This window comes from Protobothrops mucrosquamatus, unplaced genomic scaffold (assembly GCF_001527695.2).
Source record: "Protobothrops mucrosquamatus isolate PMUCROS unplaced genomic scaffold, P.Mucros_1.0 scaffold67, whole genome shotgun sequence".
NCBI classification, from domain to species: Eukaryota; Metazoa; Chordata; class Lepidosauria; order Squamata; family Viperidae; genus Protobothrops; species Protobothrops mucrosquamatus.
In genome coordinates this window covers 498,795-517,769 of record NW_015386445.1, presented here as the reverse complement: position 1 = coordinate 517,769, position 18,975 = coordinate 498,795, and the positions used below count along the sequence as shown (strand labels likewise).

The following is an 18,975-nucleotide window of genomic DNA, read 5'->3' as shown; positions in this document are numbered from 1 at the left end:
AGAAGTAACTATGAGATGGTGCCATCTAAGCAGAATTGTAAGCCATCTGTAAAGGACAGCTTTTCCCAGCACAAAGAGGTTGCAGGTATTTTTCATTTTGTAACCACAATTGGGGACTAGCCGTTGGATTACATATCTCAACTTACTTTTCATACTTTTGAAACAGTGAAATCACTTAAGAAGTTGATTTAAATGTTCTCATGGCAAATAAAGATTTTTTTCTGAAAAATCAGTGAATTGTTTTTATTTAAAAAACCCTCCCTTTTCAATGCCAACAAATAAACTTTTTTAAAAGCCCTGCAGTATGTTTGTGGATACTCAATATCAAAGTTAGTACAGTATTATAAATTCATTTTACAAATCCTCATGTCAGCACGCAGGTGGTCTGTGCAAACAGATGTAGTTTATAGTTAATGTATTTATTTGGTCCATCAGGTGCCTGGTAGAGTAGCAGTTAAGTTTTACATAACATCCTATATAAATAATCCGAAATTCTAACACTACACCAACATCCATTGTTGACACAGCAGGCACTACCAGCTGACGGAGTATTGTTTTACAGTAATTTACATAGTGTCCAATGATTACTTGAAACACAATTCATTCATTTTCAAATTTAGCTCTGAAGGTGTGACAAATTGCAAGAACTAGGCTAAGAAATGTTTTTTTAAGCCAGAATTGAAATGTTCTAAAAAATTACCAATTTATAACTCTTTACCAATCTGCGGTTCCTTTGTTTTCCTTTATCAATTCATCTTTCAAACATTATAGAGAGCTTCATCTTTGTGACTGCTGGAGTAGATAAGATAACCCAGTATATTCCAAATAGCATACTGGGGAAGATCTAAATTTGATAGAAAGAGATTCTGCAAATCGGGCTGATACAGCTATTCACACCTCCCTTCCACTGGCTTTTGGGGCACACCCCCTGGCATGGCAGCCCTCAGTCCAGGGCTATCACATCATCCTGTTTGTCATCTGGCAGCTCGGAACGCATTCTTTTCGCCCCAGTGTATTCTTTGTCCTCAAGCTTCCTCTTGCGGTTCTCAGCTTCTGGGCCATCGGCATTGTTTGATGGACCTTCTTCAGTCTCAACAATCAGAACATCATCATCATCATCATGAGCTAGAAAAGAGTTATCATACTGCAAACTGTTTTTACAGTTCTTTAAAATGCAAGTTTACAGGAAGCATCTATGCATTTTTATTTCTATTAGTACTTTCTGCTGTTGGAGAACCACCATTTATGAATACGTCACAACCTGACATTTGCAGTGAAGGATGTGAATTACTAAACCACTTTAATTCCTAAAATGTCTGGTCAAAGAGAGAGGAAGACATGTGGTTGTAAGGACAAGATAAATCTAGTAGTGTAAATGGCGTAATCCTTATTTAGAGGATTAAATAAAATCTGTGTATTTTACAGAGTATTAAAAAATGTACAAAACATTTTCGCCGAGCCCTGAAGGCCCATCTATTCCGTGCGGCCGGCCTGGCGTAGTTTGGACTGTGTTTCAGTGGGGGGGTTTTGTATGGGTGTGTTTTTAGAACAGGCCTATTATTCAATTCGATTTTAAAACAGAAACTATTTATTTATTCGTGGTTTTTAGTATAGCCTGTTCACCGCCCTGAGTCCCGCAAGGGAGATAGGGCGGTATATAAATTTAATAAATAAATAAATAAATAAAATAATTAGTTTTCTTCAACATACATTACATTTCAACATGCAACTTGGCTGCCAAAACTTCCAAAATGACGAAGTACCTCAGCAATATTGTTTTTTTTCTTACCTGTAGATGTCGATGGCTGAGCTCCATCATCACTTCCGTTGGTGATATTTCTAGTGGGCTGTTCTGATTTGGGGCCAACGATCTCATCGCCAACAACTTCAAATTCCAAATCTTTCGCAAGGTCTTCGCTATTCAAAAAGACACAGACAAGAATAAGCTTCTATGGGCGAGGCTGCCTGGTTAATGAGAAGTGTTTCTGAGCCTCCTCCAGGTTCCTGCCATTGGCCAAGAAAAGCCACAGATTTGATCTCTCTGCTAGCAACATCTCTGTCATTCTTTCTGCAGAAATTCTGATTTCAGCAATATCTCATAAAGTTGGATTTGACCTTCCTCACCTGTGTAGCACATTGATGAGTAGGGTATAATCCTGCAGAAAGTCATCCGCTTGCAGCCGAGTGCCGTTTCGAATCCCAAATTCTGACAACATCTTGTGGTTATTTGCTGTAAACAAGGAAGGAAATCAGAAAAAGGACACATGTAATGTTTTATGAAAATGTCATTAACCTACAAAATTGTTATAATAATCAAACACAAGGCTGGCAAAACATTGAATTATAGTCAGTTCTTTGCCTGACTGAAAAAAGTGGGAGATACATGTACCATATTTGAGAAAGGAATATGCACAAAAGATGTAAATGTTTTATGGAAGTGCAGGAGCCAGTGTTTTCAGAATTACTTCTTCCTTGACCAAACAGTTGCTTTAACAATGACTCAAAATACATTCTTACTCAACCCCCATGTCTAACTGCAAGCAGGCCATCTTCCAGCCTGATATGCACTCCTCTTTGTAGTTCAGCTCAGGGTAGAAGAAGGACTTGAGAACTCTTCCCCTTCTTTCTCATTTATCTCTCCCACTTCCATATTTGCCCAGGTGAGTCACTGTCCAATCCTCATTTGTGAAACCTTTTCTGCTTTCCCTCTCTGTCATCACAGGTACCGTTTTCCTTGCATCTCGCACTTCTAGCAAGGACACAAGGAGAATAAGTTTTGATTCCCAAAGAAGCCACTGAGAAAAGGGAACGTCCGTGCTCTCCTTTCACGGGTTTTTCCTGCTTTACAAGTGGCTGAAGAAGGGAAATCTCTCCCCCCACCACTGTTCTCTTTTGCTTCTTGGAAAAGGAGGAGGAGAATAAGGGATGAGGGTGACCTGTCTAAGCAGCAAATTTTTCCTTGAAGGCTGCTGCCATTGTTGAAGATCTCGGCTTTCAATCCTGTTATTTCTGCCTGCAAACACTGCAGCTTTTCACCCTTTTGCTGCTTCGACTGCAAGCAGATTTTAGTGAGTGAGAATTTACTTTTGATTTTGCCTTGTTGTCTTACTATTAGACAACAAGGGGAATGAAAATTAATTCAGTTGTAAAGGTAGTGAATTGAGAAGAGGATATGTTTGTTAAATTAATTATAACCAGAAAACAATGTAATGTGCTTTCAGAAAAAAATAAGGCGTTTGTTTCTATTGTGGTGGGACAGAGTGTTGTGGAGTTTGGACAAAGCAATACTGATGAAATGTAACATAAAGAAAGTTGAGAACTGTTTTTTTCCCCTTTTTTTAATATTCACCATCCTGTTTTAGCTTTAATTTCATACCTTCAGTTTCTCCTTCTTCTGATGAGATGAGAATAGTTCCCTTTCCATCTTCTATTTGGACATCAGGCGCTACCATATTAAATTTCTCTTTAACTATCTGTTAGATGAAAATATACTTTCAGATGCTAAAATTCTTTCTCCCTTTCTCTCTAAATTAAAAACAAGAATGTTAAACATCGGCCGGGGCACCACAGATCCTGGGGAGGCGCATTCTGTCAATGCCGTCCAAGCAGGGGTTGAATGGGGAAAGTGCAACTGATTTACCTTGTCTTGCAGTGTTAGAACAGTGATTTTGTAGACATTAAGTTTCACCGTCACTTCTGGTTTACTTGCACAAACATAGCAGTTAGGATTGGGGGGGTCCAGAGCACATGGAACAAGCAGCTTCTTTTTGGGGTTAGGTTGTTTGTTCAGGAAGATCTTGGAGGAGGAAACAAATCATAGATTCAGGAGGGCCAGGGAGAAAAGAAAAGTAATCAGCTGCTACCACACTTACCGCTCTGCATTGCTCAATTTTTCCTGAGAGAATTTTTAGACCCTCCAGCACTATCAGACCAGCTATTATGGCATTGGTAGTAGCTATAGCAGGGATGATGTTTCCTGCCATTGCTGAAAAGGAAGCAAAAATAGGATGCTTTTCCTGCATGTAGAAACAACAGAGCAAGTGTTTTAAAAAGCTTAGGGAAACCAAAACTTACATTTAATATCAAACTTGCTCTTCATGTTCATACTAAAGATATGCATCCTGAGATTTGCAGCAGAAGTGACAAAATCCATGGCAGAAAGGTCATCCTGTAAACAAGATTTCTATCTTCAGTTAACAAGAAAGTATCTACAGCCCCATCATGAAGTATAAATATAAAATATATGGGTCATTTTCTTCAGTTTCGTATATTTTCAAAACCTTTCTTGCACATTTGTCCAGTAAAGAACATTTTCTAATGGATTCATGTCGCAGCCTTCATTTCATCTTAAATAGCATTTTCTGGCTCTGTTCAACAATATACAGTAGGCTACTTCTTAGCTAGCAGGCTGGTTTATTCCTCTGCAGTAAACAGACTCTCAGACATTTGCTGAACTAACCTTATCCCACACAAGCTCAGCTCCATCACCTTTTTCTCCCAGTTGAACTCTCAGGGTCTCTATGCTCCTAGCGAACAAATGTGCACAGCTCTTTACATCTAAAACCTGCTGGTCCTTGAGGCCCAAGGGAGACTCCTTCTGCTGGTTAGATGCGCTGCTGTCTTCAGATGCAAAAGGAGAAAAGAAAAACTGAGCAAGTTGTTCTTTAAAACATTCTAAACTGAATGCAATTTCACATCAAATATATTATTTGTACATTAATGAGAGTTCCACTCACTCTGCAACTATTACAAGCACAAATACACATCTGAAGCAAATAAACAGCAGCATTAATTTATAGTTTTTAATCAATTTAGTTGTATTTTAATGGTTTTGTTTTTCAACTGTTTTGATGGTTTTGTTTATGTGAAATTGTGTGCTATAATGAGTGACTATACATTAAATGAATAAAACGACTGGGTGTTTGTTTGTTTTTTGTTACCAAAGTCCTTGGGAATTGGATGGCATACAAATTTAAAGAGCAACAACAACTTGTCAAATTTAAATGATGTAAATACACAGTTCTGCTGAAGGCCAGTATTGAAATTCTGTTTGGCTGATTCAGATATTTTCAACTCTTAATCTAAAAATGCTTACCTTGATTTTGTATTTCATTCCAGTCCAGAGGAACAGGGGGTTTCCTTTTTCTCCAGAGCTTATCCATTGTTAACAGGTACCTGATATCATCTTTGAAAAGCTAGAAATCCAGATTTGGAAAGGAAGCTTAATATTAAGGGATGCTCTTTTATGCTATAAATATTAACAGCTCTCGGATTAGGGCTGATTGGGAATATTAGAGCTGTTTCAAAGAGACACAATCTTGAAATTTGCTGACAATAATAAATTTATGGAATATCTTAAATTGTTGAATGCAGTTTTGTGTAAATTTGATAAAGTGAGCAAAATTAACGAACATTTTGTGAACTCTAAAGGTTTAACATCAACTGACGTAGCCTAATGCAGGGGTCCCCAACCCCCGGGCTGTGGCCCACTATTGGGTCGTGGCCTATGCAGAACCGGCGTGACTGGTGGGCCAGCAGTTGAGCTGCACGCGCATGTGTGTGCCAGCCCAATGCTCACATGATTGGAGCTGTGCGCACATGATGACTACTATAGTACCATGTTTCATTTAATTTCATCACTACATCCTATTGTACAACTAGGCATTATGGAACTAAGTCCATTATAGACATTTACTTCACAGTTCTGTTTTTCTTCAGCTTGCAGAGACATAAACAGTGAGCATGCCCTACCTTAGTGAAAAGCTTAACAGCATCGTAGCCTGTTGATTTAGCCCACTCCTTGGTTGAAACCCGTTTGATGTCCCCATCCACATTTGAGGCTCTTGCTCTAGCCTCCACTTCCGCTGGCTCCCCTGTCAATAATGGGAGATGTTACATTCATTACTAAGACCTTTTGCCCACGGCCTTTTGCCCAAGGCAGGTACTTCTTAGGATACGTGGATATCATTTAGATTCCAAGACATGTATGTTCTTAATCCAAACCTTTTAAGGAAACGGCTAAGACTTTGATGGTCTGGGTAGCGACGTTTTGGTGGCAAGGCCCTCTGGGAGAAAAGCCTGGTGAGAAGCTGTGAAAGGTTCTGGGCCCCCATTAGGCAAAGCAAAGGGCTCGTTTAAAGAACAAAGAAGAATTTTACACTTACAAGCAGCTTCAGGATCAGCTCTGTCAGGAGACACCTCTTGATCAGCATCTTCTTCTCCAAACAGCTGGCTATGGGTTCAAACACACAAGATGTATAATTTCATGGTGAGCAAAGGATGTCTTTTTGGAATGTCTGCTGACTTTAGCCCAATTTAACACTATATCACACAGGCAAGTGTTTAAGAACTAGAGAGAGAAAAAAATCCCACAGTAAGAGTTAGAGATGCTGTATGTCCAAATCAGTCTTGATCTGGATTCAAATATTATACAGCAGTCCTTGACTTATGCCGTTGGTTTAATGACAGTTCAAGTTACAACAGCCTAGGAAAAAGTGACTTATCGCCTTTGAAATTAAAAGCATTGCACCATCCCTGTAATCAGAACTGAAATCTGGGTGCTTGGAAACAGGCTCACATTTACAACAGTTGCACCATCTTGTACTCAAGCGATCAGGATTTGCAACCTGATCCAACTGGCATTCAGTTGGAATTTGCTTTTCTCTAATCCATTATTTTATGCGGCGACAAAGGCAGGTTTTGGTCTTCTACATGTCACCCTTACAGAAGTTTCATAACTGCCTCTGCATCCTCCTGAGAGTTCGCTTCTCGGGGCCAAATATACCACTTTCCTCAATCTTTCCTTGAGGGTTTCTAGTGCCTGGATCATCCTTTGAACCAATTCCAAATCATCTGATGATTATCTGTAAAGAACAGACTGCCAGTATTGGAATTTGTCCAAAAGGGCCCTGCCGGTTATAATACTCTTGGTATTCATCATTCAATGCAGCTTTTAAAAGAAGAATCTCTGAAGAATTATTATAAAAACTTCAGAGATGTTTCCACAGAAAAACAGGCGCTCTTGGCTGCTGCAACTGTTTACATTTACAGCATGCTGGCTGTAATGATTCATTACGTCCAGGTTTCTTCTGTAAGATGCGATCCCAGTCCTGGCAGATAAATCTAAATAAAGCAGGTACAGAGCCCCAGCCCAAGGAGTTGCTTCTCAGCGCTCGCAGGGCCGAGAGAAGCGGAACTCCTCTGGGACTGGAGCAGGAGAATGGCGTTTTCCCCTTCCAAAGAGGCAGCTCACTTGAATAAATACTTTGCCCACACAATGCAGTGGATGGGTTCAGACGGAGTGTTCCGAATGGTGCAGCCTGGAAACGTTTTCTGGGTTGGCTTAGGATGACATTCATAACACTCTGTCACTCCCTATTGAAAGAAAAAACAGGGGAAAAAACGCCGTAGAGTATTGATAATTTTTGAGGGTTACAATGCTGCAGCATCAGAGACCAGAAAGATAATAATGTCCTACCTTTTTGATAACAGTGACTTGCCCAAGATAGCCTGCGGTTCCACTTTCTATAAGAGGGATATCAGCAGCCAAACACATCCTGTTCACGTGGTTACGGGCAGCTGGGCAAAGAGATGACCATTACTGACTTCCAAGAACCAAAAGATCTACGTTCAAAACTGCCACATTTCTCCCGAAAGAACAGTGATGTCAGTCCTACAAAATAGACCTGACTAAAATAGCTGTCTTCCAATATTTGAGGGGCTTCACAGAGGTCAACCTATTCTATGCACCCCATGTTATTATGAAATACAGTGAAAGAGATGTAGCAAATATTTGGGGTTACAAATGTATTTGTCTGTTAAAAAAATGTAAGATGCAAAGAGAAATCTCACCTCTGTTATCTAAGGCATTCATTACTAGGATGAACTGACGAAAAAATTCCACATTATAATCAGGGCTGCAGAAAAAGATCACATACCTGTTAGTTAAATCAAATGAAACCTATGTAAATACAACCTTTTCCAAACATCAAATCACTAGGCTTGCAATTCCACTGGTTACCCAGTCCATTACACAAACTGCATGGATTAGCAGGTTAATTCAAAAATACTTTCAGTTAATATATCAAAACAGTTTGAAGAAAAATAAAATGGGCTGTTTTATTTCAGGCTGGAAAGCTAATTGATAGAAGATCACTGCTCTTTCCACAACCTGTTTCTTTAAGCAAAAGCTAGTTACGATCCAAACAAAAACATTTTATTTTCTGAATAAAATTGACTCTGTTATATCTAGGCAGATATCTAGCGAAATCTGTCTTTGTTTGGAATATGCATAGCTGATAACAAGGTGATGGTTTCAGAAGTTTCAGGAGCTATCAGATATTCTGTGTTACCAAATCAGAATTAAGTAAAAAAAGAAAATTCAAATGGTCTGATATCTTACAATGCTACAAGTTATGGAAGAAACTCAGCTGTGTGTGATAAAAAAAATTATTTCCAAAATACACATTTTTAAAAAATAAGCACTAAAAACACTTAAGAACAAGAATCAGACATACTTCATAATGCTGTCATGATAAGCAATAATATTAGCTTGTGGGTGAAATTGTAGCACGCTTTCCTTGGCAACCTGCAAGAGATCAAGAAAGCATGTTTATACCCAAGAACCGGGGGCTGGGGACCCCCTGCTCTAAGTCCTAAACAACTTATGATTTTACTTAGTGCCCAGATCTGAATGGCTTTGGAGTTGTAATTTTTGTTTGTTTTTTAAATATATTTTTGTTATTCCTTGTTTCTTTGATTTTAACACAGTACTAGAAACCCAAGGCCACAATTTGTAAGTTAGAAAGACACAAAATTGAATAAAATAAATGAATATTTAAGGAACAGTTTGTACAATGAAAAATGGAGAGGAACAAATGAAAATGACTTCTTGAGAGGATATAAATGGTGAATAATTTAAATTAGGTGAAAAATATAAGAAACTGTGTATACTTAGGATTCCTCTTACCTGAGCTTTTGATCTCCCAACGTGCTTCTTTTGAAACAAGAACTGCCTATTGAGATTACTGACATCAATGGTATCCAGATCAATCTAGAAATATAGTAATTGTAGTTACCAGATCTGTTCAGATGAATTAACAAAAGCATATGTTATGCATATTAGAGATCACGGTATTGCTTTTTGGATTAGGAAGGACCCAGAAATATGGACCACCCCTTTTCTGTGCACAATAATCTTGTACATCCATGAGTGGCAAATGGCTCAAATGGGTCTCTTCTTTGTATGCTTAAGACTTCACATAGGGGCTTTGATAATCCCATAATTATTGGAATGCAAACAGAAAATTTGAGTCCAGGTTCAGTCATACTTAAACTAGAATAATTGAAATCAGTGAGACTTTGGTTAATCAAAGTATCAGTGGATTTGCTCCCAGTATAATTAAATCTGAATCCAACCTACTGCGCATTAAAAATATACCCTTCTATCCTATTTTCTAGCTTTTACTTTGCAGTAATCAACAAGTAATAACTGATTTTCATTTGCATTATAAAATAAAATCAGTGATGTTCCAATATCATAATTTGTTTGTCCTACCACTATGTCCCGGTGAAGTCAAATTAAAGAATGAGATTAATCAATAAAACGTAGCTAAACTAAGCTTTATTAGCAGAAAAAATGTTACCTATACCCATCCCATACAGGTGCAAAAGTACACTTATCTCAGCTAGAAATATCTATAAGGACATAGCAGTTTATGGATGTCTGAAAATATCATTTGAAATCCTCTACAATTTTTGTATTATTTGTGATATTAAAGTTTGAATTTTAAGCATTTTATATTTCCTGCATATCCCAAGCTGTTGTGAAAACAATGCACAATTCTTTTACAAATACACAGCAGTCATTGTACACACTGAAACAGACTCCTCCCAATCTTAAGGAATTTTGTAAATAACAACTTTGTAAATAACAACTTTGCAGGGAATAGATTTCAAAGAGTTGCAATCGACAGCAGAAAAAGCTCAGTTATGAATAGACAATCTTGTAGCAACCACAGGCAAACTATAAGTATAAAGACCTATTAAATGCATTTATAAAACATATTCAGTTTCACTAGTTTTAACCTGGGGAGGTCACTTTTTATCTTAATGTTGAGCTAGTGTAAATTGCAATGTACTAATCCAGGAAAACGGGTTAACGTATAACTTAAGTGAGCTACTTTGCACATACTTTCATAAGATTTCAAAAGCACCTAACGAATAAAGAGAATAAGGCTTCAGATATGAAGAGCAGAAAAACTGAACCCAAAATCCAGACCACTCGTCTAAGGTGAACTGCCTGCCCTGACAGGAGCCCAACAGACAGACAGTTCTGGGCGGCCCACGAGGGCCGAGGCTGCTCTTTTCCTTCCTTTGTTTCTTTCTTTCCAGGCTCTCCGCGTGGAGGTTCCGCCCTCAGCAGCCCCCACTTCTAAGCGGGCCAGGCCACAAAACTGCCCGCAAAAGCCTTAGAGGGACCCCTGATCGGGGCAGCTCCGGACGGCCGCTCCCTCGCCATCTGCCCGGACCAGGCGGCGGGAAGGGCGGCCGAGGGGGCGGCGGGAGGCGGCCCAGGGTTCTCGCGAGGAGGCCCCGGGCCACCAGCTCTGCTGCAAAGGAGGCCGGGTCCCTCGGGCAGCTCCCTCCGCCGGACACCGGTTGCAGCTGCGAGCCCCGCCGCTTCCCGCTCTCCGGCGTCCCCGCCTGGATGCTCAGCCGGTGCGCCAGGGCTGCTCTCCCGGGGACCCTCCGGCCCAGCCCCGGCCCGCCTGCCCTCCGGGGAGCCCCTCGGAAAGGCCCAGCGCCGGGCGGCGGGGAAGGCGCCCCCCCCCCGCGGAGGAAGGAGGCGCCCTTCCCGCGCCGCCACCAAGCCCCGCCCCTCCCGGGGGTGGAACGCGGGCGGCCCGCGGGCGCCGAGCCGCGCGAGCTCCCGGGCCTCACCACGTCGATGTGGGCGAAGCCGGTGAGCACCAGGTCCTTGAGCAGCTCGCAGCCGATGCCGCCGGCGCCCACCACCAGCACCCGGGCGCGCGCCACGGCCTGGGCCAGCTCCCCCTGCGGGGCCAGCGCCGCCGCCGCCGCCATCCGAGCGCTGAGGAAGCGGGCGGGAAAAGGGACGGCCAGGGACTCCCGCGGGGCGCCGCGCATGCGCCGCTCCTCACGCCGCCTCCGGCGACCGTCACCACAGAGCAGGAAGCGTTCTCCCAGAGCGGCCGCTGCCCTCGCTGCTCGGCGGCCCCTAGCGGCCGGCAGGCAGCAGCGGAGACAGAGCCCAAAAATGAGATTAGAACTCTCCGTCCAGACCCCGCACGGAATCGCCTTTGGTGGAGACCGGAGACTGGGAAAAATCCATGCCACCCATACGGGTGAGAAGGGAACTACACACACACATACACACACACACCCCTACAGTAACAGTAAAAAATACATGAAATCATCGCAACAGTACAATATTTATTAATCAAATTCATACCATGTTGCAGCCATGTGACTCTTGGTAGCTCACAAGATTAGGAACGTATACTAATCCCAACACAGGATATCAGGTCTCGAACGCCTGCTGGAAAAGCTGCCTTCTGCTTTCTCTGAAAGGCAGACTAAAGGGGAGGCAGAGGAAGGGACCTGTTAAGGTCATTCTAGAACACCAAAAAAGCAGAGCCTCCGGGGTCACATCCATGACCTCCCCGAAATGGAGAACAGATAGCTGCCTTTCCTCACAATCTCAGAACGGTCAGCCCAGCTGCAGCAGGAGATGCAGAAACCAGCCCCCGACATGAAGTGCTTGACAGTCGTGCATGGGGGCGCCTATGCAGAATATATGCTTCTGAGCCTGGACAAGGCTAGGCAGGTAGGACCAGTGGAGGACAACATTTCTCTTTTACACAAATTACAGGGCCTCGTGATACCTGGTTCAGTTTTCTTGTGTGTCTTCGGTTAGGCAAGGAATTAAATAGAATCTATTTAAACAATTGCTGGTCTGGATCTTCTTGTACAAAAATAAATTCTTCCAAGGGTGAAGAACAACCGGCTATCCAACAACTTTTCTCACACGTGTATACTACTGCTGTTCCAAATTCTATTGATGTATCTGCCAAAAAAAGAAGAGCTTTTTCAGGGTTATTGCCCTCATTACAAATGCATGTAAAAAGATAATTTATGAAAGTGTTGTCTTTAAAATTCAACCGCCCCCCCCCCCATCAGCACCATAACAGTAGTCTCTCAAAAAATGCCTCAAATGCTCAATACCTGAGGGAAGAGACAGGTCTTAACAGCCTTCTGGAAAGCAAGGAGGGACTGAGGCCTTTGTATTTTAGGGGAGAGGGCTGTTCCATAGGGTAGGCAGAGTTATAGAAAATGCTCATCTCCTGGGTTCCACCAGATTACACTTAACAGAGGAGATCCGGAACAAGCACCTTATCCAATCTAGTGGGATGGGCAGGTACCATCTAGGAGAGCAGATCCCTCAAATAACCTGGCCCTGTGGCATGCAGGGTTTTAAAAATGACACCCAGCACCTGGAAAGAAACGGGAAACAAGTGCAACTTGTGCAGCAGCAGTTAAGGGCAAGGTCCAGGCAGCCATAGCTCCAATGGGAGGTGACCACAATATGAGTCTGCGGTCATGAGCAAAACTCCCAGTCAAGGAATGGACACAACTAGAGCACAACATGAATTCATGGCAAGGCCCTGTGGACTGTCAGCTGCTCCTCAAGAACAGGAGCTAGAATATTCTGAAATTCACCTGGCAAGGGAAAAAAGCTAGAATCAAGATTGAAAATGTTACAAGAATCTAAAGAAAATGGAGGCTTTGGATTTCCGGACTGGGTTTTATACTGCCAAGCATGTGCGTTAACATGGTTAAAGGAATGGATTACTCTTAGAAATAAAAGATTACTATATTTAGAAAGATATGATGGTCCAAGCATGTGGAAAAAAATAATTTATTGTAAGAGAAATTCATAGGGTGAATGGAACAGCCAAACCCAGACTGACAAGGCATTTGCAAACAGAAGCAGTATATAGGCAGAAATTAGCTGAACAGCCTTCTATTCTGAAGTAGAACCTTCAGTTTTCTACCCAGCCTCTCTTCCCTATTTAAACCACAGAAAGGAGGATCCCCCCAGAAAATACTAATTGCAAGACAAAATCTTAATTCAGCTACCTACCATTTTCTCTGGTCTTTAGCATGTTGACTAGGGCTGGCATCAGTTGGAATTCAAAGATTCTCTTGCTTTTGCAGTTATTACAGGATGGGATTCTTGCCTGCAAGTCTGCAGATGGGTGGGTAATAAATAAAGGCTGGCCATTCCAGGAGTATCTAAGAGTCAAAAGGTCCCAGACATATTATTACCCCCAAGCTTCAATTTACAGAAAAAGCTATCCCATGGCAACTAAACAAAAAATACAGTAAAAATAGTTATGATAACTTTAGCAACAGCCATAGCACTTAGATTTATATACCACTCCATAGTGTTTTACAGCCCTCTCTGAGCGGTTTACAAATGTCAGCCTCTTGGCCCCCAACAATCGGAGTCCTCATTTTACCGACCTCGGAAGGATGGAAGGCTGAGTCAACCTTGAGCTCTGCCAGGATTAAATGCCAGGCTGTGCTCAGAGTTTGCCTGCAATACTGCATTCTAACCACTGCGCCACCATGGCCCTATATTAGTAACACATGGAATAAAAGTATAATAAAATATTTTTAAAAGAAAACATCAGAAGTGAAGATATTCTGTTACAAATGGGGCCCGGTTGCCGAGCACCCACGCCCCGGTCTGTGAACCTGCACCAGGCAGGTCTGAAATTCAATGCAACCTGCCAATTTGCAGCAACTGCTTTTCTTGTTTAATGTTTACAGCAGGTATACAAAATACTTGCCAGCTGAAGGCCGCTATTCGCCTCAGATCCTCCCCTTCCACTGGTAAAGGAAAGCGGCATAACCCCCTTCTCTATCGTCCAGGAACATCACTACATTATCAGTGGCCCCACTGCTTGGAGGAAAAATGTTTTGTTTTTAAATGTCTAAAAGCCTGCCTCCCATGATTTAGGATACTCCTTCTGCAAACCCTGCTCACAGCCAGACAAGAAACACTGGAATGTAAGGGAGGTATTAGGAGGGGGGCCAAAGGAATGCAAGAGAGCCCACTCGAAGCTTGCAGCTATGCCAACGCCTCAAGGTCAGGCAGCTGGAAAAGTCCAGCCCGTTACCCAAACAAAATGAACATAGTGGACTGGAGGAAATAAAGTGACTGTGGGATGGCTGGGGAGAAAGGGGGATGTTTACTTATGCTATTTCTGCGGGAACAGCTAGAATTAGCTTTTCTACATCCATTTCCATGCCAGCTCAGTAAATTATACTCTTGGAAAATGAAACTGGCCAAGGAGTCTTTATTTGCTGAATAAACTGCGTGGGAGGGTTGACAGTAGAGCTCAAATATATTCTAAATTCTAGCTTATTTCCAAACACATTCTGTTTTTTAATACATAGAAGCTAAATAAATGGACCTAACCTACCTTAAGATCTGTTCCTGGCAGGAGGAAATTCTTTTCATGAATTTGTAGAATATCTGGTTTTTCTTTTCAGCTTCATACTTCTCATACTTCTCCCCAGAACCATCAGTGGTGTAACTAAGCATAGAGAAGCACTGATATGACACCAATCACAATATTAGTAACAAATTCAGAAGTGTTTTCTACTAAACAGAAAAAGTGAAAACTATGGATTGGGATATCCACAGGATGTGGTTAAAATCCATGACAGCAGGATTGAAGCTCTGTCTGGAGGAAGATTTATCTATACTGTTTTGTGCTGTTGACTTTATGACTGATCCTGATAATTTTTTACATTTGTATTTTGTTATCTGAATGGTCTGTACTTTTGTGAACTGCTTTGATGCCTAGAATAGAAAACTATAAATATTCAAATAGCAAGTCTCTTGAATATACTCTGTTCTATGCTTCTCCTTCTCCACATCTGCAGACCTGGCTGTTGCTTGGTACAAATTTTCTGGCCACTCTAGGACCTTTGCAATCCAGGGGAAACTTTCAGATTAACCTTGACTCAAGCCTCACCCTGCTGACATCAAACGTTCCAAGTCCACATCCTCCCTCTGCTGATACTCCTTTAAAAGCCTCTGAGCGTGATCCAGGTCATCCCAACAAAGGTAGTCTTCTTCATCCACTACACTGATGTAGTAGGGCTGGAACTCGGGGACGCAGCTGGAGGGCTTGGTTCGCTCTTCCTGAGCCAGATTACAAAAGGCCCCCCCGGTATTCTTCCCCAGGCTCATCCTCTGGAATAGAGCTGCACAGTGTGTTTCTCTGGGGAAAGTGTTGAAAATCCCGCATGGCTCAGAAGAGGCCTCTTCACAGTCCTCTCCCCAGTCATCTGCTCCATTGCACCAGTCTGTGGCTGCTTGTGTCCTTTCTTGCTCCTATTAAACCAAGGGATGCAGAAGTAACTTACGCAGAGCCAGATCCAAGCAGTTCTAAAGCAGTTGCTTTAATCCAGACGAGGTCAGGATTTTTTAAAATATTCTTTTTTAATTCCTGTGAGCCATACTTGAGATGGGCAGCTACATAAACTTAACTAATAAATAAATCTGGCTGGGCCCTTCTGCTTGCAGAACAAAGCTATACCTTTGATCTCTTTATGCTTCTTTTAGGAGACACAATGCAGATTTTGCACAGCTGAAAACACCTTTGAAATGAACACATGGCTATAGAAAAAAAAACCATTTTAAATGATAAAGAATATTTGTAGCTTGGGGTTGAAATAAGGGGTACTTGGCGCTCTCTGAACTTGCAGGTGTTTCATTACCCAAACTAGGTAACATTATCAATGCTAGTAAGGTGTATATGTATTTAACTATCTGAACATTTTTTTACCCATTATAACCTAACCAATACATAGCGGAATATTTCTGCTTCACAGAGAATGTTTGTCTGCCCTTGCATCCAGCCTGGGAAGTTGATATAAAAAGGCATGTTAGTCTTCCCATTAATATTCCCTTTAACTATACCAAGCTATATACAGTAGCTATACTTAGATAAGGTGCACAAATATAATATATTCTGATGAAGACTACACATATTATCTTGTAGCATGTTGCAAGCTACCCTTGTTTCAACAGACTAATATATATAACACTCCCTCTCCCTGTTTCACTGACACTTAGGGACGAGTTCAGCCACTAAACTCAAGCTACTAGTTCAATGGCCATTAAATGCCCCAATTCTAATGTGAATTTCCTAACTGATAGTCCAGCAAAGGCTTGTACTTCTACATTGGAAGTTCCCCCAGGCAACGAGTTATGGAATATACTCTCGGTGGCCCACGATACCTGCTTCCCTGCGCAGTCTTGTATTTCTTTTCTTGGAACTTGCAAATACTGGGATCGTAACACCTTCCAGCTTTAAAAACATGGTACAGACAACAGCAAAACAGAAACAAATTAATTAATGCTAACAAAATTGCTTCACAGTAACTTTACTAGATTTGACTGCTTACTGCAAAAAAGTTAACCTGTATAAATCAAGAAATTTCTGACTTGTATTCCTTTTTTGCCTTGTTCTCACTGGGTGAACTAATGCAGGATGCCACCCGATTCTAAAGCAGGCCACTAGTCTATTTTGCTTTGCACAATATTCATGCAACGTACGGTCTGCTTTATTACCACCGATTACCTCAACAAACTAAAAAATAAACCATGGGTTATAAATCACAATGGCTGGGTTGACATAGCATACTAAGCCATACAGGCAGTCCTTGCTTAATGATGGCAATTTCCATCATAAACCAAATCATATAACTTCCATCGCTTAGAAATTACAATTCCCACAGTCCCAGTTGCCGTTGTTAAATGAGGATCATGGATTATTAAGCAAGGACCTCATGTGGCCACGACTTGTAACTTCCCACAAGCCAAATCAATGGGGAAGCTGGCAGGAAATCTGTCCCAGTCGGCTCACAAGGCCAGTCAGCAGGTGAGTGCTACAGAATGTGGCCAGGCAAATGTATGATAGGGAGTGACGGCAGGGGGATGTTGTGTAGCAGGCTCGTGGGGAAAAAAGCAGTGGGAGTGGCTTATGGGAGTGATTTGTGACCTTCTCTGCCGATTTCCCCATTGACTTTGCTTGTAGGAAGCCAGTAGAGATCACATGACTGGGATGCTGCAATCCTCTCAAGGATGGGTTGCACATACCACTTGTTCAATAGTGTCACAACTTCAAACAGTTGCTGAACCTGTAAATTATGCTAATGATTTGCTGGGGTTCCTGAACCAATTAGCAGCTCTGGAATATTCTTTACCACTCGAGGTCTCATCCATAACTCTCTTGCAAACTCTTACAATAGGAAGGGTCTACTTCTTGAAATTGCAGAAAATTTAAAGAACTTTACAGAGCAAAGTATTAGATCGTATTACTTCTTAGTTACGTACACAAGTCTCACTTAAGCACTAGAGTTTGCCCCTCAAAAGCGGAGATGAAACCCAAACCACCTTTCAGAATTCCCCCAGCAGCTTTTCGTGGCACAAGCAAATACGTTGATGACACGGTGGTAGGGCGAGCCTTCAAGGGAACAATAGACTTGCACCACGTGCAGCAAGCCAGCCCCGCAACTCCCGCAGGCAGGATGGGCCACAGGCGCCGGGAGCCTCCAATCCTGGGAGAAAAGGGAAAGAACCGGAAGTTGTTTAACTTGTTTAATAAAGTATCTTCCTTCCGTCCTTCCTTTCTTCGTTCTTTCTTTCTTTCTTTCTTTCTTTCTTTCTTTCTTTCTTTCTTTCTTTCTTTCCTGCAAGTTGCCACGCAGCGCCAGAGAGCCCCGGCCAAGGTCGTGGCTTCCAGCTACTCCCTTCCCCCCCCCAACCGCCATAAAGCGGGCGAGGTCAACTTCGGCAGAGCGTTTCGGCCTCGCAGCGAACGCCTGGCCACCCAGCCCGGGGTGGGTGGTTGATAAGAGAAGCGTCAGCCGCGCTCCGAGAAAGAGCAGCCGGGACCGACACGCCGTCCTGCGTCGCCGCCGCCGCCGCCCCCTCGCTGTCGCCAGCACCGCGGGGCAAGAGCGCGGCTGAGCTGCGGCGCCTCCAGCGGGAAGGCTCAAGGGGCGCGGCGGGGACGGGCTCGCGGCCCTCCGAAGATCTTCCCGAGCTTTCCGGCGGGGAGCCAGGCCCGAGCGAGCCCATCACCGCCCGGGCGCCCTCAGACTGTCCCACCCAGATCGCCGGGGGGAGGCGTCGTCGTCGTCGTTCAGCGGGTCCCCGACCCACCGGAGATCCGCCCAGCTTGCTGGCGGCGCCCTGCCACGGGAGGCCCTCGCCCGGCGGGACGGCGGCGTCGCACAGCCCCAATAGCACCCGGGGCGGCGCGGTCGCCATGGCGCCTCCGGCCACCCACGTGGCGGAAACAGCGGCAGGGCGACCGGAAGCGTGGCGCGCGCCCGCCCCCTGGAGACGGCAGGCGAGGACGGCCAAATGTGGGCGCGCGAAGCTGCTTCTTTCCAGCCGGCTGGGAAGGGGCATCGCGGGCAGCGGTGGGGGGCCGCCTTGCTGCCCCGGGCGGGCCCCGCGTCTCCTCCGACGCAGCTCTTGCGCGCCTTTCACCTTCCTGACCGGCTACGGCTACGGCAATTCCGCCTCCGTGGTTGATAAGAGAGGCGAGAGAGCGGAACGCTGATCGCGGGGCTCCTCCTTGGGCAGCCGGTTCGCCCAGGCCTCGGAGGCAAAGCCAGGAGTAACCAAAATAAAACATAAAAGTCTGCACGTTTTTCTAACTTCAGGCAGGCACAGATTTAAATCATTTCCCGTTTTGAGATTAAAATCCCTGCTGAGCGTTGGTTATTGAACAAGATCTGCCTCCCTCCAATCGAAGGTCATCCAATCTTTCATTTTGCAGTCCAGAGTCGTCTCTTAAATGTAAATGTGCAAAAACTGCATCGGTGGGATGAGAGCAAACATTCTCAGCTTCCTATGGC

At 43.4% G+C, this 18,975-nt stretch overlaps 2 protein-coding genes across 2 annotated transcripts; both read right to left on the bottom strand.

Annotated features, from left to right (window-relative positions):
* Positions 1-383: 383 nt before the first annotated feature.
* UBA2 (ubiquitin like modifier activating enzyme 2) lies at positions 384-11,085 on the bottom strand. Its single transcript, XM_015812087.1, has 17 exons — positions 10,942-11,085; positions 8,969-9,052; positions 8,517-8,587; positions 7,852-7,916; positions 7,478-7,578; positions 7,253-7,374; positions 6,165-6,232; positions 5,752-5,873; positions 5,096-5,195; positions 4,460-4,620; positions 4,075-4,168; positions 3,873-3,985; positions 3,641-3,796; positions 3,377-3,473; positions 2,125-2,230; positions 1,790-1,917; positions 384-1,125 (listed from the first exon to the last, which is right to left on the bottom strand). Exons 1-17 carry the CDS (start codon positions 11,083-11,085, stop codon positions 944-946), a joined length of 1,914 nt encoding a protein of 637 aa, XP_015667573.1. The 3' UTR covers positions 384-943.
* A 356-nt stretch (positions 11,086-11,441) lies between these two features.
* Positions 11,442-18,379, bottom strand: PDCD2L (programmed cell death 2 like). The gene is made up of 7 exons (XM_015812078.1): positions 18,002-18,379; positions 17,501-17,664; positions 16,343-16,412; positions 15,072-15,433; positions 14,514-14,627; positions 13,166-13,317; positions 11,442-12,088 (listed from the first exon to the last, which is right to left on the bottom strand). The coding sequence occupies exons 1-7, from the start codon at positions 18,377-18,379 to the stop codon at positions 11,958-11,960; spliced, it is 1,371 nt and encodes a 456-aa protein (XP_015667564.1). The 3' UTR covers positions 11,442-11,957.
* Between the last annotated feature and the right edge of the window lie 596 nt (positions 18,380-18,975).

Coding starts and splice junctions, on each gene's coding strand:
- PDCD2L (XM_015812078.1), bottom strand. CDS start 18,379: ATGGCGACCGCGCCGCCCCGGGTGCTATTGGGGCTGTGCGACGCCGCC. Junction 17,665..18,001: donor CGACGCAGGACGGCGTGTCG/GTCCCGGCTGCT, acceptor CTTTTCTCCCAG/GATTGGAGGCTCCCGGCGCC. Junction 12,089..13,165: donor GCTAAAGACCAGAGAAAATG/GTAGGTAGCTGA, acceptor TTTTTTTGGCAG/ATACATCAATAGAATTTGGA.
- UBA2 (XM_015812087.1), bottom strand. CDS start 11,085: ATGGCGGCGGCGGCGGCGCTGGCCCCGCAGGGGGAGCTGGCCCAGGCC. Junction 8,588..8,968: donor TTGGGAGATCAAAAGCTCAG/GTAAGAGGAATC, acceptor GATCTCTTGCAG/GTTGCCAAGGAAAGCGTGCT. Junction 5,196..5,751: donor CTGTTAAGCTTTTCACTAAG/GTAGGGCATGCT, acceptor CTGGATTTCTAG/CTTTTCAAAGATGATATCAG.